The 16,726-nt window shown below is 47.8% G+C and overlaps 1 protein-coding gene across 2 annotated transcripts in view; it reads left to right on the top strand.

Annotated features, from left to right (window-relative positions):
- LOC138481143 (zinc finger protein 34-like) overlaps window positions 1–16,726 on the top strand; it is a 608,256-nt gene that overhangs the window by 172,768 nt on the left and 418,762 nt on the right. The window contains exon 4 of one of the 2 annotated variants that reach the window (XM_069613070.1): window positions 12,931–13,044. The exons of the other annotated variant lie outside the window; for it this stretch is intronic. Coding sequence (XP_069469171.1) covers window positions 12,931–13,044 — 114 coding nt within the window. The remainder of the gene's footprint in view (window positions 1–12,930; window positions 13,045–16,726) is intronic. 2 annotated transcript variants of the gene reach the window in all.

The following is a 16,726-nucleotide window of genomic DNA, read 5'->3' as shown; positions in this document are numbered from 1 at the left end:
CCACCCAGAGCCAAATGACGGAGCAACTAGATCGAATAAGAGCCCTAGAACAAAGGGCTGAGGATGCAGAAGGAAGAGCCAGGCGAAACAACGTATGCATAGTAAGACTGCCGGAGGGCGAAGAAGGCAGGTACCCCACAGGATATGTAGAGAACCACTGCTTCAGGAGGTGGGAGCAGGGAACTTGTCTCAGGGTTTTGTGGTGGAGAGAGTGCACGGGGCCTTAACCAGGAAACCTTGCCCAGGGGATAGATCCTGAACTTCAAGGATAGGGAAAAGATTTTGGCATTTTCGAGAGAGGGTGGGGTCATAACAAGAAATGGTGCCAGAATAACTATGTACCAAGACTACACAGCTCAGGTGCAAAAGCTCAGGGCACCGTTCTGGTCAACAAAAGACTGCCTCAAGGCCGCTAAAGTATGATTTATGCTGCTATACCCGGCCAAATTGAAGGTGCTACATAATGGCAGGACATACTTTTTTGAGAAAATGATAGAGGCCCAAGAATGGATGGACCAGCAAGGAATCCCGCAACCGAGAGACGAGGGTGAGCGGGACAACAGAAACCCCCCCACCAATGACCCAGGAGGAAGCGCACAAGGTATAAGAGTAACAGTTCAGAGATTCAAACCAACAGTTAGTTAGACGCAGAAGCCCGCAGCCCCGGAAGCAGGCCGCCAAGCCCCACAGAGCGACCCTGCAGGAGGACAGAATTTATTATGCCAGTTCCAAGACATCACACCGCGACGAGTGCACCCATGGGAGGGAGGGAGGGAGTGGAGCACCTCGAAAGTGGCAGAGCCCGAGCAGGGAGGGGGAGGCTGGGCATGTTTTTATAGTTAAAGGAGTTGCGTGGGTAATTAGAGTAGGAGAAGGCACTAAAGGAGCAAAAAGCATGAGACGGCCAGAACACGGCAGGGGAGGAGAAAGAGAGTGGACAGAGCTGCACCCAAATGCAGGAAATCGGAGAGAGACACTGAGGAAGAGAGCCCGCACACAGCAGATATGGGTGGAGGAAGACAGCAAGGAGATGGACCACCTCCATCACCACAGGCTGGGGAAAACGACTGCAGACCCGGAGGCATCAGACGTCGGACGAAAACAGCTCACAAGCACATGGAAATGTACGGGCTATCAGACACAGTGAATATATGGGCCAAGAAGCACTAAATGTAGTCATGTGGAATGTCAGGGGATTAAACGCGTATGTCAAAAGGCTGAGGGTCTGCGTCTGGCTAAACAAGGCAAGAGTCCACATAGCAATGTTGCAGGAGACGCACTTGATGGCGGAAAGACAAACCAAGATAGCTAAGAAGGGGGGAGGCCAAGTATATGGCTCAACGTACTCGAATTACGCAAGGGGAGTGTTGACGTGGATTGCCCTGGGGATCCAGTTTCAGTTCATAAAACAAGAAAGAGATGAGGGGGGCAGAGTTCTGATTCTGCAGGTTATGCTGGAAAACTGGGAGGTATGCCTAGTGAACACGTACGCCCCAACCACGATGCAGCAGAGTTTTTCAGGACACTCGCGCCCCAGATAGCCCTGTACAGGGACGAGTCGATCATCTGGGCTGGTGACTTTAACTGCACACTGGACCCCTGGATGGACAGGTCGGACACAAAGCATAAGAATCCGGCGCCGCCAGCCAGAGCGCTACGGAAGATGCTGGGCAGCTCAAGCTAGAGGACGTCTGGATAAAGATACATGAGGGTAGCAGGGCATACACTCACTATAGTGCCCCGCACGGGACATTCACCCGAATAGATTATCTGTTTACGGGCAGGGAGACACTGGGAGAGTTTGCCCGGGCAAACATACATGCACGGACGCTATCAGACCATGCACCACCAGGGTTGACATGGTCACACATATATAGGAGAACCCCTATACCCAGATGGAGACTGAGGGCGGAAGCATTGTTGGACGGGGGGAGTTCCAGGAGCACATCCAGAGCATGATAGATGATTATTTTATGCACAATGAGGGGAGCGTGAGCAGCACAGGGATGGTCTGAGAGGCATTCAAGGTGGTAATAAGGGGAGCGGCAATAGGGAAGGCAGGAAGCCTCGGCGAGATCTTGGCTGAATTGGAAGGCATGGAAAGGGAAATTGGAAGAGCGGAAACACGAGCAGGCGAGATGGGAACTGAACCGAGAGACCTCACTACTATGAGGCAGGAATGCATGGCAATCTGGGAGAGATTGGGGAAGCTAGACTACTACAAATATATACAGAGGTTACACGCAGAGGGGGACAAGCCCAGCAGGCTCCTGGCTTGGCTAACCAGGAAGGAGGGTAGGCGAGAGCCGATAAATGCAATTCAAGGTGAACAAGGAGATAGATTAGGACCCAGGAAGGCATTAACGCAGTCTTCTTAAGATTTTAAGAGAAACCATACTCCCTGGTCCAGGAGTCTGAAGAAGGGGATATAGCTGATGCTTTGGCAGACCTCACGCTCCCCTAACTAATGGAGGAACAGGCCCGGATGTTGGACGCGCCCCTCACAGTGGAATAGCTGTCGGCTGTCATAGCCCAGCGCCCGACTGGCAAATCCCGGGGGCCTGATAGATTACCAGGTGAATTCTACAAGAAATCCTGGCCCGAGGTTGCTAGACACACTGGAGGAGGCATATGTGTCATGACCCACATCCGGAAACCCCTTTGGCAAGCCCATGGGCCAGGAGGGGTCTTGGCTCGGGTCTCCAATAAGCCTTGGCATCCACTTCCTAGGCTCTCTTGGAGCCAGACTCCTACACAGTGATGAGATGTGCTTGGGGAACTACTTTATTTTGAAACTGCCAACCAACATGGAGGCATCCAGATAGCTTGGCTCCTTGGAACCAAGCTATGCGGTATAGTGTTTTGGGTGTGGTAGCCTAGGGACTACTTTACCTGGACAACTTTCTTGAAACTATTTAAACCACATCCGACTTGGATTACATGCTTCGCGTTACTTTGCAATCTTGCAACGTGACGTTCACCGTGTCCAGCTATACCCGCGAACCTCGGAGAAACAGCACCTGTAAGGAGACAAAAGGAGCATTGTTAGCAGCAGCATCTTACCTGCAATTTTCATCTTTAGCTGCTCACAGCTCCTGCAAACAGCTTCCTAGGATCAGCACGTCTTCCGGACCGACGGATCTGCAAAAAGGAAAGAAACAAGGTATTGGAGACATTACAAAACGAACTGTGCCGAAAGGCTTACCTAGCAGGTCGCCCCTCGACCAGCATCGCCTCGGAATTCCACACCCTGGGTGAACACCGCGATCTATGGGGAAAAAAAAGAAAACAGGTTAGCAAAGGCAAGGCATCACTGCGCTGCGCATAGCGCCTACTTACCGCATCATAGCGCTCATTACATGCCATCATTTACCGGCGAGACCCAATTCAGCCAATGCACCACACTGGACTTCCGCACATCTAAGGAAGAGAAAGAGATATTATTAAACCAAGAAAGGCATGCAGGAATAACAACAATATACAACAGCAATAAGACCTACCTGAAAGACTTCAAACGGGCCGGCATCAGTGAAGTAACTAGATCGCATCCGCCCACAAAGGACAGCGCACCCTTGCCAAGAAGGCAGGACAGAGAGCACACCTGAATCAACAATAAGGTGAGGAGAGGCCCCAGAGGGGCTGAAGGCATACAGGGTGGTGGGAGGCTAATTACCCCAGTTGGCCAGTCTTGAACATAGCCCTCCTGTATTACAGGCAGAACCTCCCCCACTGGCCACATCTGGGAACCGCATAGAAGGATACCAGTGTCATATACGGCTGGGTGGCGTCCCTGTGGATACCAGGTGAGCGTAACAAATGAGAGGGCGAGGCTCCGGAGTAGCATGTCAGAGTCCGTAATAGTACCGATATTAAAACCAGGGAAGTGACCTTTGGAATGTGGGTTTTACAGACCAATCTTCCTGATAAACCAGGCCTCCAAGATCCTGACGGCGGCTTTGGCCAACCGGCTCAAAAGGGTCATACCCAGGCTGGTGCACCCAGACCAAACTGGATATGTACCGGCAAGGAATACAACATGGAACCTCCGCAGGCTCCACTACGTTATAGACAGCATGAACCAGGATGAGGGGGAAAGTGCAGTGGCATCGTTGGATGCCGTAAAAGCATTCGACTCAGTGAATTGGGATTGGCTCATGGGAGTGCTGACCCACTTTGGGATAGGCGAAGGGTACCTGTGTTGGATCAGGCTTTTATACAAGGATCCAAAGGCGAGGGTGAAGACGGGCAGGCATGTCTCGGAGGAGTGGAGCATAGCATGCGGCACGAAGCAGGGATACCCGCGGTCCCCGATGTTGTATATACTGGCCCTAGAACCATTTGCAGCCTTCCTGAGGGTGCAGTACATGGACAAAGGAATAGTGATACACAGGGAGGTACAATATTGAACTATGCAGACGATATGCTACTTTATGTCCAGAACCCACGGACACACTTGCCGGACCTCCTTGAGGCCCTGGGAGCATTTGGCAGGCTATCAGGAATTACTATCAACAAAGGGAGGTCCTTGTTGTTCCCCCTGGTGGGCCTGAGAGACGAGACACCAGACTAGGCCTCACTTGGACCGCACACACCTTTTAGATATCTGGGAGACTAGAGAGACACATAAGGGTAATACACAGGGGGCCCTGGACAACAAAATAAGGGAGCCCATGCAATTTTGGAGGATGCTACCCCTGGGGATGATGGGGAGGGCGGTCTTGTTGAAGAAGACAGTCCTACCCCGTCTTCTGTATTACTTTACTAACATTCCTTATAACATTACCGGGACCTTTTTTAAATAGTTACACGCTATGGCAAGGGAGTTCCTGTGGGACGGCGGGAGAAACAGGGTAGCACTGACTACACTACAAAGAGACTACGAGGGGGTGGGGGGGAAATCAGGCTCCCGGACTTTGAGAGGTATTACTTGGCAGCTCAACTCCAGTTCCTGGTGCAGTGGCTGGGCGAGGACAAATCCATAGACTCGATAATATTTCGATCGTCATTGCAGCGATATTACTTGAGAGAACTTCTGTGGATGGACGCGGCCTTAGCCAGAACCCTCCCCAGCATGGTCAAGCTGGGCCGAGCCCTATGTATGGAAAAGGGCATGGAGAATTCAGGACGTAAGGGACCCCTGCAAATTCCTCTTGCGGGACTTATAGATGACCGCATCGAAAGCCTGGCAACGTTCAGGACACAGTGGGAGGATAAGGGGGTAGCCCAACTAGGAGATCTGTGGCAAGAAGGGCACTGGATGGACTTCCAGATCCTGGTAGAAGAACAGGGCATACACAAGGGCCAATTTATACTGTACAATAGCATGGTCCAGACCATAAAGAATAGGTGGGAGACCCTACCGGAGGATGATCACGTAGGAGGTGCACTTGAATCATGGTACGATGTCTCTGAAGGGGGACACACGGTGTCCAGGCTCTACGAACAGCTACTAGGAGCCAACAATAGGAGAGAATTACGAGCACGAGCGAAATGGGAGGAAGAACTCCAGAAACCCTTTACAGACGAGGAATGGTACAGGGCTCTCCAAAGAAAGTGTCTAGGAACGCAAGGTTCAGACAGATGCAGCTCTATCTCATACACAGAGCATATCTGATGCCCAAAAGGATGTCAAGTATGGGGAGCAAACAGACTCTGAGCGGCCCGCGCTGTGCGGAGGAGCAGGCGGATATGGTGCATATGTTCTGGTCATGCCCAAGAATAACAAACTTTTGGGACACCATCAAGGAAAGAGCACTGAAAGGAGGCATCCGGATGCAGGCGTAGTTAACCAGCCTCCTATCTGCTGGGCCTGCTCCCTAGCGGAGATAAGCAGAGAACACACCTAGCAAAAATGAAAGATCTGATGACAATACTGGCAAAACGCTGCATAGCAATGGCGTGGAATACAAGCGCGGGACCCTCGATGGAGGAGTGGTGGGCGGATCTGAACAAATGGGCAATAGCCGAAAACATCAGTGTCGACAAGGGTGACGCAAAGGGGAGAAGGCAATAGCGGGGCCAAGATATTAGCATGGAATGCACTCGTGCAGGAACGAAAAACTCAGCATGAGCGAGTCGGATGCCCGGACCGAGAACTAACGGACAATGGAGGAAGCTTTGAGACCACGAACTAAGAAGGGCCAGAGGAGAGGCGGATGACGTATCCGCATTTGAGCAGGAGGCATGAGACGGGGCAGGAACATTATGGGTGGCGGAAAAGAGGCCCTGTCGTGAATCGAGCAGACAAGAAATAAGGACTCCTAAAAAGTGCCAATAGAAGAGTTGTGTGTATTGTTGTTTAAATGGTTGTTTGTAATGTTTGTGTTGGAAATGCAAATAATTTTTTTTTTTTTAAACATTTGGTACAACACCTTGTGAGAAACCTGTAGGTTTAATACGAGGAGAAAGATGGCGAGGCCAGAAAGGGTTGCAAGGAGGCAAGTGCCCTTGACCTTTTCAGACAGTTGCTTTAGTGAACCTTGGAAAATAAGAAACCTAAGACCTGGGACTGAAGCTGAAGAAACCTGTATTGTGTGTCAGAGGTACCCGGGGCTCTCCCGTGTCGATAAGCCAGGCGGGGAGGAGCATTTGCCACTGTGGTACTGTCCTTGGCTCCTACAACGAAGCAGTGCCAGTAAAGACAGCACAAGCAGTGAGTCGGAAAGACTGATGCCAAACCAGCCTGTATTAAGACCAAGGTGGCAAGTGGCAACAACAATGTATGAAGAAATCTAAAGAGAACAGTGTGTGAAACATATGTGACGAGCGACGCGAATATCATTGAAAACCAGAGGAGTGACTGAACTTTGGAGGCCAAGAAAGATACCATAGACAGAATGGTCCGGTGCCATGTTGGTTCTCATACGAAAGTCTCTGTTAGGTATCCAATTGGTTGGCAACTGTGAAAAGGGAATTTGGAGATTGAGTGGTCCTGCAACTGGTCAGGTTAAGCCCTTTGCCGGTTCGAAAGTCTTCGATAGTTGAGTGCAAATTGAAATTGGTCTGAGCCCGGCTGAGGGAGACAAATTGTGTAAAAGGAAGGATCTGAGCCCGGCTGAGGGGGATCCGGGTTGGACCGTGAGTCACCCGAGAAAGAACATTATCTGAACATTGTAAAAAGGGGGATCTGAGCCCCGCAGAGCGCGATCCACAGTAATGCCTGTGATACAAAAGGGATCTGAGCCCGGCTAAGGGAGATCCAGAGTGAATCACCTGAATTGTGTACTTATAAAAGGAAAGGAACTTTGTGTTTTTGTTTTGGTACATCAGGCTCTCTGAATCAAGAGACTTTGAAGTAATGAGACTTGGGCACAGAAGGCCCTAATGCTGTTAACGGAACTGTATCCTAATGCAGAAGAAGCCAGAGGGTGTGCTTTGCTCGAGTGAACCACCTTGTCCCGTACTGGAAACGTGGAAAAGGGAGGCCAACGGCCTGAACATCCTGACATATCATTTTGTGAACACTTCTTTTTTCAAGAACACTACCCCACACTTTTTGTATTTAGCGGTAAGGATTGGCAATAGTTTTTTTTTTAGTATAGGCCCTTTTATTTTGACGAGACTCCACTAGGACTGCATTATTATTATTTGATGGTCGTAGCTTGCTCCCATCTGTAGATTTAGGATTAGGTAAGGGTTTATCCCACCCTTGTTGAAGTTCAATAAACACCCTTGAACTGTGGTCACTTGTGTCTGTCTTACTATTGATGCTATGCCTTCCTTACAAGTGCGCTGCCACCAGCCATAACTAGGAGATTGTCTATGTGACTGAAAAGTCACGGGAGCAGAGAGAAGGGGGATACTAGGTATCCCTTTGACACTCAACATAAAGTGGTGTGTGCCAATCTCTCAGACTATAAAGTTTTAGGAGAAATACCAAGTATCTCTCTATCTTTAAGAACTGCATTTACTCTAGGATAAAGAAACATTATCTCAAAGGGGGAACAAATGGTTCCCAACAAAACTGCCCCTAAGAAGCCGTGTGCTGCAATAGTAAAATACAGATGCCTTTATGAGATATGGAGGAAAAAGACTCCATAGGACAGGTACAATACAGAGAATAGAGTTCCAAAAGACAGAGCCCATAAGAATGAATGAGTGGAAATAAATGCACTCATTCAAGGGTTCAGAAAAAGGTCCAGAAGTCCAGCAACAAGTTCTGGAGGTCTCACTAGGAGAGGGGATGAAGCATAAAAATGATAAATCTCCCTAACAATGTATCATAGCATTGTGCTTTCTCTGACCATTATCCAGAGAGATGAAATGTTACTATTTTCCTTATTCCAACCCGTGGTAGAAGAAATAAATATACGTAACGCTTCCCCAGGCTAACTGGAAGGTTTCTTTAGGCGAAAAATTAATGTTGAACACAGAGGCACACAGAGCAGCAGGCAGCCACAGAATATATCTCACGGGAGGGGCAGGAGAGTACCCACCCAGCAGAGATCATTGTGAATCCAAATTGAAGCTAACCCGAATATGGAATTTGGTCTGCTCCCTAAGGGACCACATGACCCCAATCACATGGGTCAGTGAGACAACCGCACAACCATCATCATACAGGTGCAGCCTAACACCCTGGGACCCACCCAAGGGGTGGAGTAGTCACCAGTTAAAAGGCATTCCTCCCAAGCACTCTTTCATATTCCTGGGAAGAGCTTCATGGACGAAGGCAAATCTTGGGAGACCTCTGGTAGGGAGGCTTGGCAAGAAGAGGAAGACTGACCTGGGGAGAGCTGGCCTGAAGGCATCAGCAGACCCTGGGAAACCTGGACCACAAAGTATCTCCAATAGGAGGAGAGCACATCAGCGAAATGCTGCAGGCAGGAAGCCCTGGTGAGTGGTAAGTAGCATGTAATAATATAGATACTGGGTATGTTGGGAGGTATTGTACAGAATAAAGAGAGCACCAGCTTGGTGAGGGAAACAAGGCGGTACCATTTGGGAAGTAGATTAGAATGTGCCCAACACCAGGCAAAAATCCGGCCTTTCCAAATAAGTGGAAGACCACAGCCTTCTTTCAGCGATTGTTAAGAGTCAAAAGAATAGCCCTACATACTTCATGATAAGATTAAGCTTCCTTGCCCAAGGAAAACGTGGTTCACCACATTGATTGTAACAACCGCAAAGAAATTCCATGTCCTGATGAAGGCCCTCCCTAAAATATGGCGTAGGATAAACATCCTGCTATTAGGGCCGAAACACAGCATGTCGACCTACAATTCGACTAGATATTGACGGCTTACTAGTCGTCTCCTTGAAAGACAAATCATAACGCACCACCCCCCACCGCGCATTGTGAAAACATGGAGTACCCATGACTAGAGTTAAATAAACAACATGAAAAATGACATTATTGTATCTTCTTTGTGCAGTAGTTGTGGTACCATGTGATACTTATCATTGCAAATTGTGTTTACATTTTCTCTTTTGGTGGTGTCAAAATAATACATAAATACACAGTTGGTGTACTAAACCCTGGTTGTGAACACTGTTTTCTCGCTGTAGATGTTCAAAATTAATGTTCTCAAGACGTTAACTGACCATTTTGTGGGCTGCATCCATGTTTTGTAGTTTTCTACATGAATCATGTCATTGATTTTATTTTTTTAACTAATGAATTATTAAACTTTTAAAGTAAATCCTCTGCTACTTGTACTGATGATTTGTTAAGTTAGGTGTAACACATAGTTGTTAATTTGTGAAAGGGGGAGGGTTAATCTATCTCTGTGTATGTAGCACTCATGACCAATGCCAGTCCGGTCAGGTGGGGGTACCTCCTTGGATCACTTCTCCATCCAAGGGAAATGGATCAGGTAAGAGATCCTACAACTGCAGAGAGGTTTTGGCTATGCAGAAAGCCTTTCTGGCCTTGGCCCTGGGGATCAGCGGATGGGCAGTTGTGGTTTGCATGGACGACCTACTGGCCAAGATATACATCAACTGCCAAGGTGGCACAAGCTTTCATTGTCTCACGAAGGTTGCACACAAGATCATGTGTTTGGTAAAGGCCAACCTCCACTCGCTTCGTACATTCCGGGGGTGGCCAACACCAGAGCAGACACACTCTGCAAGGTCCTTCCCTCGGTCGAGTACTCCTTATTGTTCCCCCATATTCAGAGAGAACTGGCTTTCCAAAGTGATGTGTAGATGTGTTCGCCCTAGGACAGGCTCAGGTGATCTTGATGGTCCCTCTCTAGCCAAGAAAGGTCTGGCTCCCTTAACCCCTTCAGGTAGCGTCTGGCCTTCCTCCCTTGCATCTGGGCCCCCCCGACCCCTACCCGTGATGGCCTTGCTACCAAGAGCCACCCTGCACTGCCTCAAGTTGACAGTGGTTGCTGAAAGGTTAGGATGAGGGAAGGTTTGGGGGGAGGAGGCGTCTTTTCCAGTGGCTAGCTCTGACATTCAAGGAGTCCAAACGTATGTCTCCTCTGAATTCCAATGCTAAACATTGGTGGTCCATCTCCTCTTGGTTCATTGGGGTTAACCGTTATCCTCTTACCTGCAACCAGTCAATGTATTAGAGTTTATCCAGGAAGGCTCTGCGTTGTGGATGGCTTCTCCTCACAAAGAGCTCAACTGAGGCCAATAAGGACATTTCATTGTTCCTGGATCATCATTATACCTGTAAAGGAATTTGCTTCCTGGATCCTAAGGGGCATAGAGATTGCGCACTCAAGCTTGTGTCTCCTTTTTCGTTTGGGATATTAGGTGGCGCATGCAACACCTATAAGCCAAAACTATTGCATTAGAGTACAGATGGGGAGAAATGGCATATGAGGAGGGACACGCAGCTTGTAGGTGTTGTTTATTTGCCCACCCATTGACTGCCCATGGACATGATCATTTCTGGCCATTCTCACACGGTTCCTGCCCCTGCCTGTCCAAAACACCACCTTATGGGAATTAACCAAGCTTTACCATCAAACTTTGAACTGAGTGCCTGCCAGTGTTTTTTCAAAGCAGTCTTTTGAGAGTTAATGGGCCTCATTACGGTTCTGGCGGTAACCCTGCCAGTGATACCGGCGAGTTGCTGCCGGACCCGAAAAAAATTACTGGCGCCTGACTTCCCGGTAACACTGGGGGATTACAACCCCATCGGTCTGGGAAGTCAGGCGCCGGTAATTTGTAAATCCCCATTCCCTTGGAGTCCTATGGGACTCTATGTGAATGGGGACCACAGAAGCACTGGTACTGACGTTAACGGTGCTGGTGCTTCCGTGACCGCTTGCCTACCATGGCCGCTGTGCCCGGCAGGGTCAGCCATGTCGGGCACAGCGGCTCCGGTGTCCTTCACTGAAGTTCTGTTAAAAACAAGCATTGGAAAAGCCAACAGTTTTGCCTTGTGTACAAGTATTAGGCATTTGCCTGGTACTGCTATTAGATGCACAGGTGCTCAAGCAATTTTGTAACTGCAACCTTTAATACTACTGCGGCTGTGCTTAGCAAGTGCATTCGCCATGCCTGCACAGAAGCCCAAATTGTTGACATTGCCAATGCTTGTTTTAAAAAATAATAATGATAACTCCCTACCTGAGATCTTCCCTTGGTTTCCAAGGGCCTGTCTGCTCCTCTGTTTGAGCCCATGGAAGACCTCCCTTTTAACCATCTGTATTATTAATGCCTTTTCCAGGTTCAGTGAGCTAGGTTCCCTGATTTATTCTGATCCTAACAGTCACTCTACTGGAAGTCTGTTGTCCCTTTTGCCTATTTCCCTGGATGTTTGGAGGGTGGTTACCTGGGTTGTACAATGGGTACTAGAACGTGTGGGGAACTGTTTGTCAACTTTTGTCCACGGGAGTTAGGGCATAATCTTAAAATCACAATTCTGAGTAGGTTGATCCGGACTGTCATTGCTATGGCTTATGAGGTGTCAGGATTTACCCCTTTGCCAACCCAGTGCGAGAATTCGGGCTCACTTAACTCATGCCAGATCCGCTTCCTGGGCTGCGTTGAAGAGTGTCCTGGTTGGGAACGTTTCTTGGGCCGCTACTTTGGAAACTCTTGAGAGATTGATTATTCCCTGCAAATAGTATGTTGCGCTGCCTCTTCAGTTCTTGTCTCAGCCCTTTTATCTTGCCAACAACTGAGTATCACAATAAAATATTTGAGTGTGTAGTGTACTCCCTGCCCCCTTTACTGCTTTCTCCCTCCTCATATGGTAAGGACTGGGATGAGGAAGATGGACGCAGAGGTAATGTCTAGATTACTTACTGGTACTGGCATCACTGCCAACTGTCCCAGTTCTGGGTCTTCTCCCTGACACCCATTGGGGCTAATAGCTGAATGCCAAATTATGACAGGAGGTATGCTGGGTAAATTGTGCCTTTGTGTTCCTCCCCTAACCCCTCGTCACCACTGCAGGGAAGGAGTAAATGGTCACCCCTACCAGGAGAGGCTTATGATTGGTCAAAGATAGAAAAACGGGTGATCTGTTTCGAGAGGAGAATGTCTCACACAGTAAGGACTGGGACAAGGAAGAGAAGGACTGAGCAATGGGATTACCGCTAAATCTAGACCTTTCCAGTGGTGGCAATCTCATAAAAGGCCCTTGCACCAATGCATGTTAGACTGCCTGTGATTCAAAGCATAATTGTACAGTTATTTCTAAAATGTAGTACTTTAGCTTCCGGTCTGTTTTTTTCTGTGCAGTCTGTCACTTTGAGATACAGAATTAATGCATATACTTGCATAATGCATAATCAAGTTGTCCAGTCTGCATTTTTCATGACTTCAAGATCCAACCCTCAGTAGTATATGTCGGTGAGAGGGGGGATGTTTCATTGATTACGAACAGTCAATCTACATAGAAATCAGTATAAATACTGGTTCATGAAGCCCTAGTGCCAGTCATTGATCTACACTTTTACTTGATATGACTGTCTATTAATCTCTTAATTGCAAAAGAATAACACACCTCTTCATTAACAGGCTACACAATAGCCAATCCTGATATATTATTCAGAATCAAAAATGAGGATGAACCATGTTACCTGGGTGATGAATTCAAGACTGGAAGAGAACTCATGTCTGGCCTCCCCACAAGTAAGATGCATTTTTAAACATTTTGGAGCTGATCATGGGCATTACAGGGGGTATTTCTTTGCAGTTGTCCTCTGGCATCTGCATGCTGATCAGATGCATTTACAGAATGTCAAGTCTCCCCAGGTCATGTGACATGAGCGATTACTGGCTTTTTTGCTGCAGGCTTTTTGCATGCTAGGATTTTGATTATTTTTAGGACTTGAATTTAAATAATTGAAACTGGTAAAGGGAAAAATAAGTTCTGGAATTTAAAATGCTGTTTGATCAAAAACAGGACTGTTACCTTTGTCACACAATCTGCAGGTGATCACAATCCAAATATAAACCGGTAAGGAAAACCATTCTTAAAAATCTCATTGGACCTCCAAACCATGGTCACCGTTGTAGCGAGGCCTGCAGTGAGCAAGCCTTTTGTTGAGTCAAATGGCTGCAGCATCCTGTAGCTATCTAAAACACAAAACTCCCCACCAGCCATTGATAATCACAGTCAGCTGACCAGGAGGGCCTGCTTGTGGGGAGACTATAGAGGCACTTTTGGGGCACCTTTCCCTGGGATTCTTGGGGATACTCATGGAGCTCAACACTGAGTTTCATCTCCGTTGAGAACTTGGATTAATACTCGCTAAAGAAAGAGTCCTTGAACCAGTCTGGGCAAGCAAAAAAGTAATGATATCCCACACAGGGTAACAGTTGACTTTTGACTCAACAAGTAAAACATAGGGTTGGACTGCATTGCCATGTGTGGGACCTGGGCTGTGAACTGCACCATCATCTTAGACCACAGGTTTCAGGCATTGCTCCGTGCTCTATCACATACTGCCAGTCTGAAACAAATCCTCTGATTCAGATGCCTGTTTTCCATAATACTCGGCCATTCCCCCTACTGCAGATACAAGTTTCATCCGGGTCCTTCTCCTCAAGGAAACTCCTTGTAAAATTGGCCACCCTCAATGCCCCTAGCAGGCAGTAAGGTACTCTTGCAGAGAACTCTAGCTAAATAAATGGGGGGATGGCTGGAAAGTTTAGAATTATTTTTAACATCTGGCAATGCTCTGGTCAACCCATCAGACTATCGTTGTTCGCCTGCCAATCTGTTACAAAAGGGCAAAGACCATATGCAAATCAGGCCTGGTCCCATCCCAAAATCTGCAGTTTAGCCCAAACTGGCTGGTCACATCTCATCTGCATGAGACCACAAGCATCCCCAAAAAATGTTTGGCCTTGTTGGACCTCATCAGTGAGGAGTAGCTTGGGTCTCTAGGTCCAGCAGGCATACACCCACCTCTGGGCATACACGTCCTACTCTAGACAAATCTGAGGGTCTGGGGGTGGCCTTCTCTCTGTGCCTGGAATCATCCCCTCATCCCCTCATTGACTTGCCATACTTCCCAAGGTATGTCAGTGGATTGTCTTTTGTTATACCAGTGAAAGCACTTCTGCATGGGTGTTTGCCGTTCTCTCATGATACTAATGTGTCTCCCTTTTTTGGGCACCTGCCATTTCTATACAGCCTTGCACCCTCTGTCTCCTAATTGTCACAGATGGCTCAAGAAATACTCGAGTCTAAGAGATGATTCATTTGATTTCTCTGGGCCCTAAGGTTCTATTCTGTCTCAATCCTCTCTAGACCAGGCATCCCTATTCCCAAGGTTGGTATATACCGCAGGTTTCGTCCTGCTGTCTAAGGTCTGACTTAAACTAAAGGTGAAGAACGCCTTATCTGTCTATCCTACCTCCCTCTGGGACTTCCAAGACTGACCGTACACTATACATTGGTTAGTGATCTAAAAAGGGTATTCGGTTGTACCTTTCAGGCACTATGCCTGATTCAGTCTCCTTCCATTAACAACCACACACTCCTCTGCCTCTCACTTCCTAAGATTCTCCTCTTACTACTCTGCTCCCCTCAACCACAAACCTCTCCACTTTCTCTGATTCTTCTATCCCTGAAATGTCGCTCAGACCTTTGAAGCCTCGCCTCCACCCTTTGATTTTACTCTCTTCCCCGCGACACGTGTACACCCTTGTTAGGCAAGATTGTATGTAGTAACCCTGTGGGAGACTACACCAGCCTTGTCCTCTTGGCAATAGGTAACCTAACCTTTGGTATAAGTCTGTAATACACAAGTTGGTAGAGTGACTGAGCAGCCAGGCTTATCTCAAGAGGGGTCAATGTGAGCTGTAGACAGAGTTTCACAGTGACATGTATTCAAATAATACTTATACTCAAGGTCTCTTGATAAAATCATTATTCATTAATTTAACAGTCAGTTTTGAAATAGGCCTTATTTAGAAGCGAGCAATTGGCAACAATACAAATACACTTCTTAAACACACTCCTTCAGTTCAATAAAGTAAGTAGATACTCTTTTGGGATAGTACACAGAATTTCCTACACCGTCAGGTGACTTCAGTAGCTAGGACACTTTGCACATTAATATATCACTTATTACCCTTTAACTGTAAATGCTGAAGTGTTGGTTGTCAGGGAGAATTCTCAGAAATGCGCCAATTCCCTCTACCTTAGAGACCCCCAGCAACTTTGCTGTATTTTGAGGACTTGATTTTTTTTAACCTGGAGAGAGTGAGACGATTCTCCCACTCTCTCATGTATTTTAATGTGATTTTTATTTTTTTACACTGTTTTTTTGGTTGTGGAGTCTGACAAACTCCGTAGGCATCATCTTTTACATTGTGTCACACAGCACCTTTAGTGCACTGACACATGGAAGTCTCTTAGATTTATCAAGGTTTAACTACCTTCTCTGGGATGAACTACACACACTATCTTAAAATAGGGTGCTGGAGGGGTTACCTACTATCCCTTTTGTCTGGCTTCTCATGTAACAATTTTATGTTACCCTTTCCTCACTGAATGGCTGGTGGCAGTGGTTTCGTTTTTAATACCCTAGTGTGCTTATACCGCGCGCTGCATTCGCAGCTGCAGTAAAGTACCCAAGGGTGCCATTTTTGTCAAAATTGAACAGTCTTCTTTTTTCGCCATTTCTTTGGGGAAAGGTCTTTCTTGAGATTTAGTCTGCGCGCCAAACCGGGTTTGGTCCCTTTGTTCGTTTTGCCTTTGCTGGGACCCACGAGTGAAGCCCGCCTCTGGCTCCAGGGTGTCTGGGGTAGGCAGGAAGTGAGGGAGGTGCCCGAAATTCCGTGTGCTTAGTCTCCTAGGAGACCCAAATGCACCCTGTAATGATTGGCTGGCTGACTGTCTGGCAACGACAGCCACCCTGCTGGGTGAGTGACAGCTGGCCTGGAATGAAAGGGAGAGAACTGTATAAAAGGCAAGTCTTTTGGCTTGGAAGGCAGTCGACCACTGGATGAAGGGACCCTGCTGCAACTCCTGGACCGTTTGTTTGCCCGGTGAAGCCCTGCTGCAGTACGGAAATGCCAAGTTTGCATCGACAGAGAATCCCCTGCAAGGAAGACTTCTCCCCTTGAGTTGGTGGGACCAATCAACTCCAAAGTAAGCCACCGGGACATACATCTCAGAGCTGGTTGAATTTCCACAGAGTTGCTGCTGGAAACCGTAGAACCAGGGAGAGGAACACAGTTTGTGTGCGTTTCTTTTTAGTTGGCCAAGAGCTCCAGGAAGATCCTCCAGACTCGCAGGAAGCAGGACTGATCGAGCCTGAGCCCCATCAAGAGTGCGGGACCCCAGAAGCAAGGAAAG

The sequence above is a fragment of the Ambystoma mexicanum genome, chromosome 5p (assembly GCF_040938575.1).
Source record: "Ambystoma mexicanum isolate Mex_15411 chromosome 5p, UKY_AmexF1_1, whole genome shotgun sequence".
Taxonomy (NCBI): domain Eukaryota; kingdom Metazoa; phylum Chordata; class Amphibia; order Caudata; family Ambystomatidae; genus Ambystoma; species Ambystoma mexicanum.
This window is presented reverse-complemented; position numbering and strand designations above follow the sequence as displayed.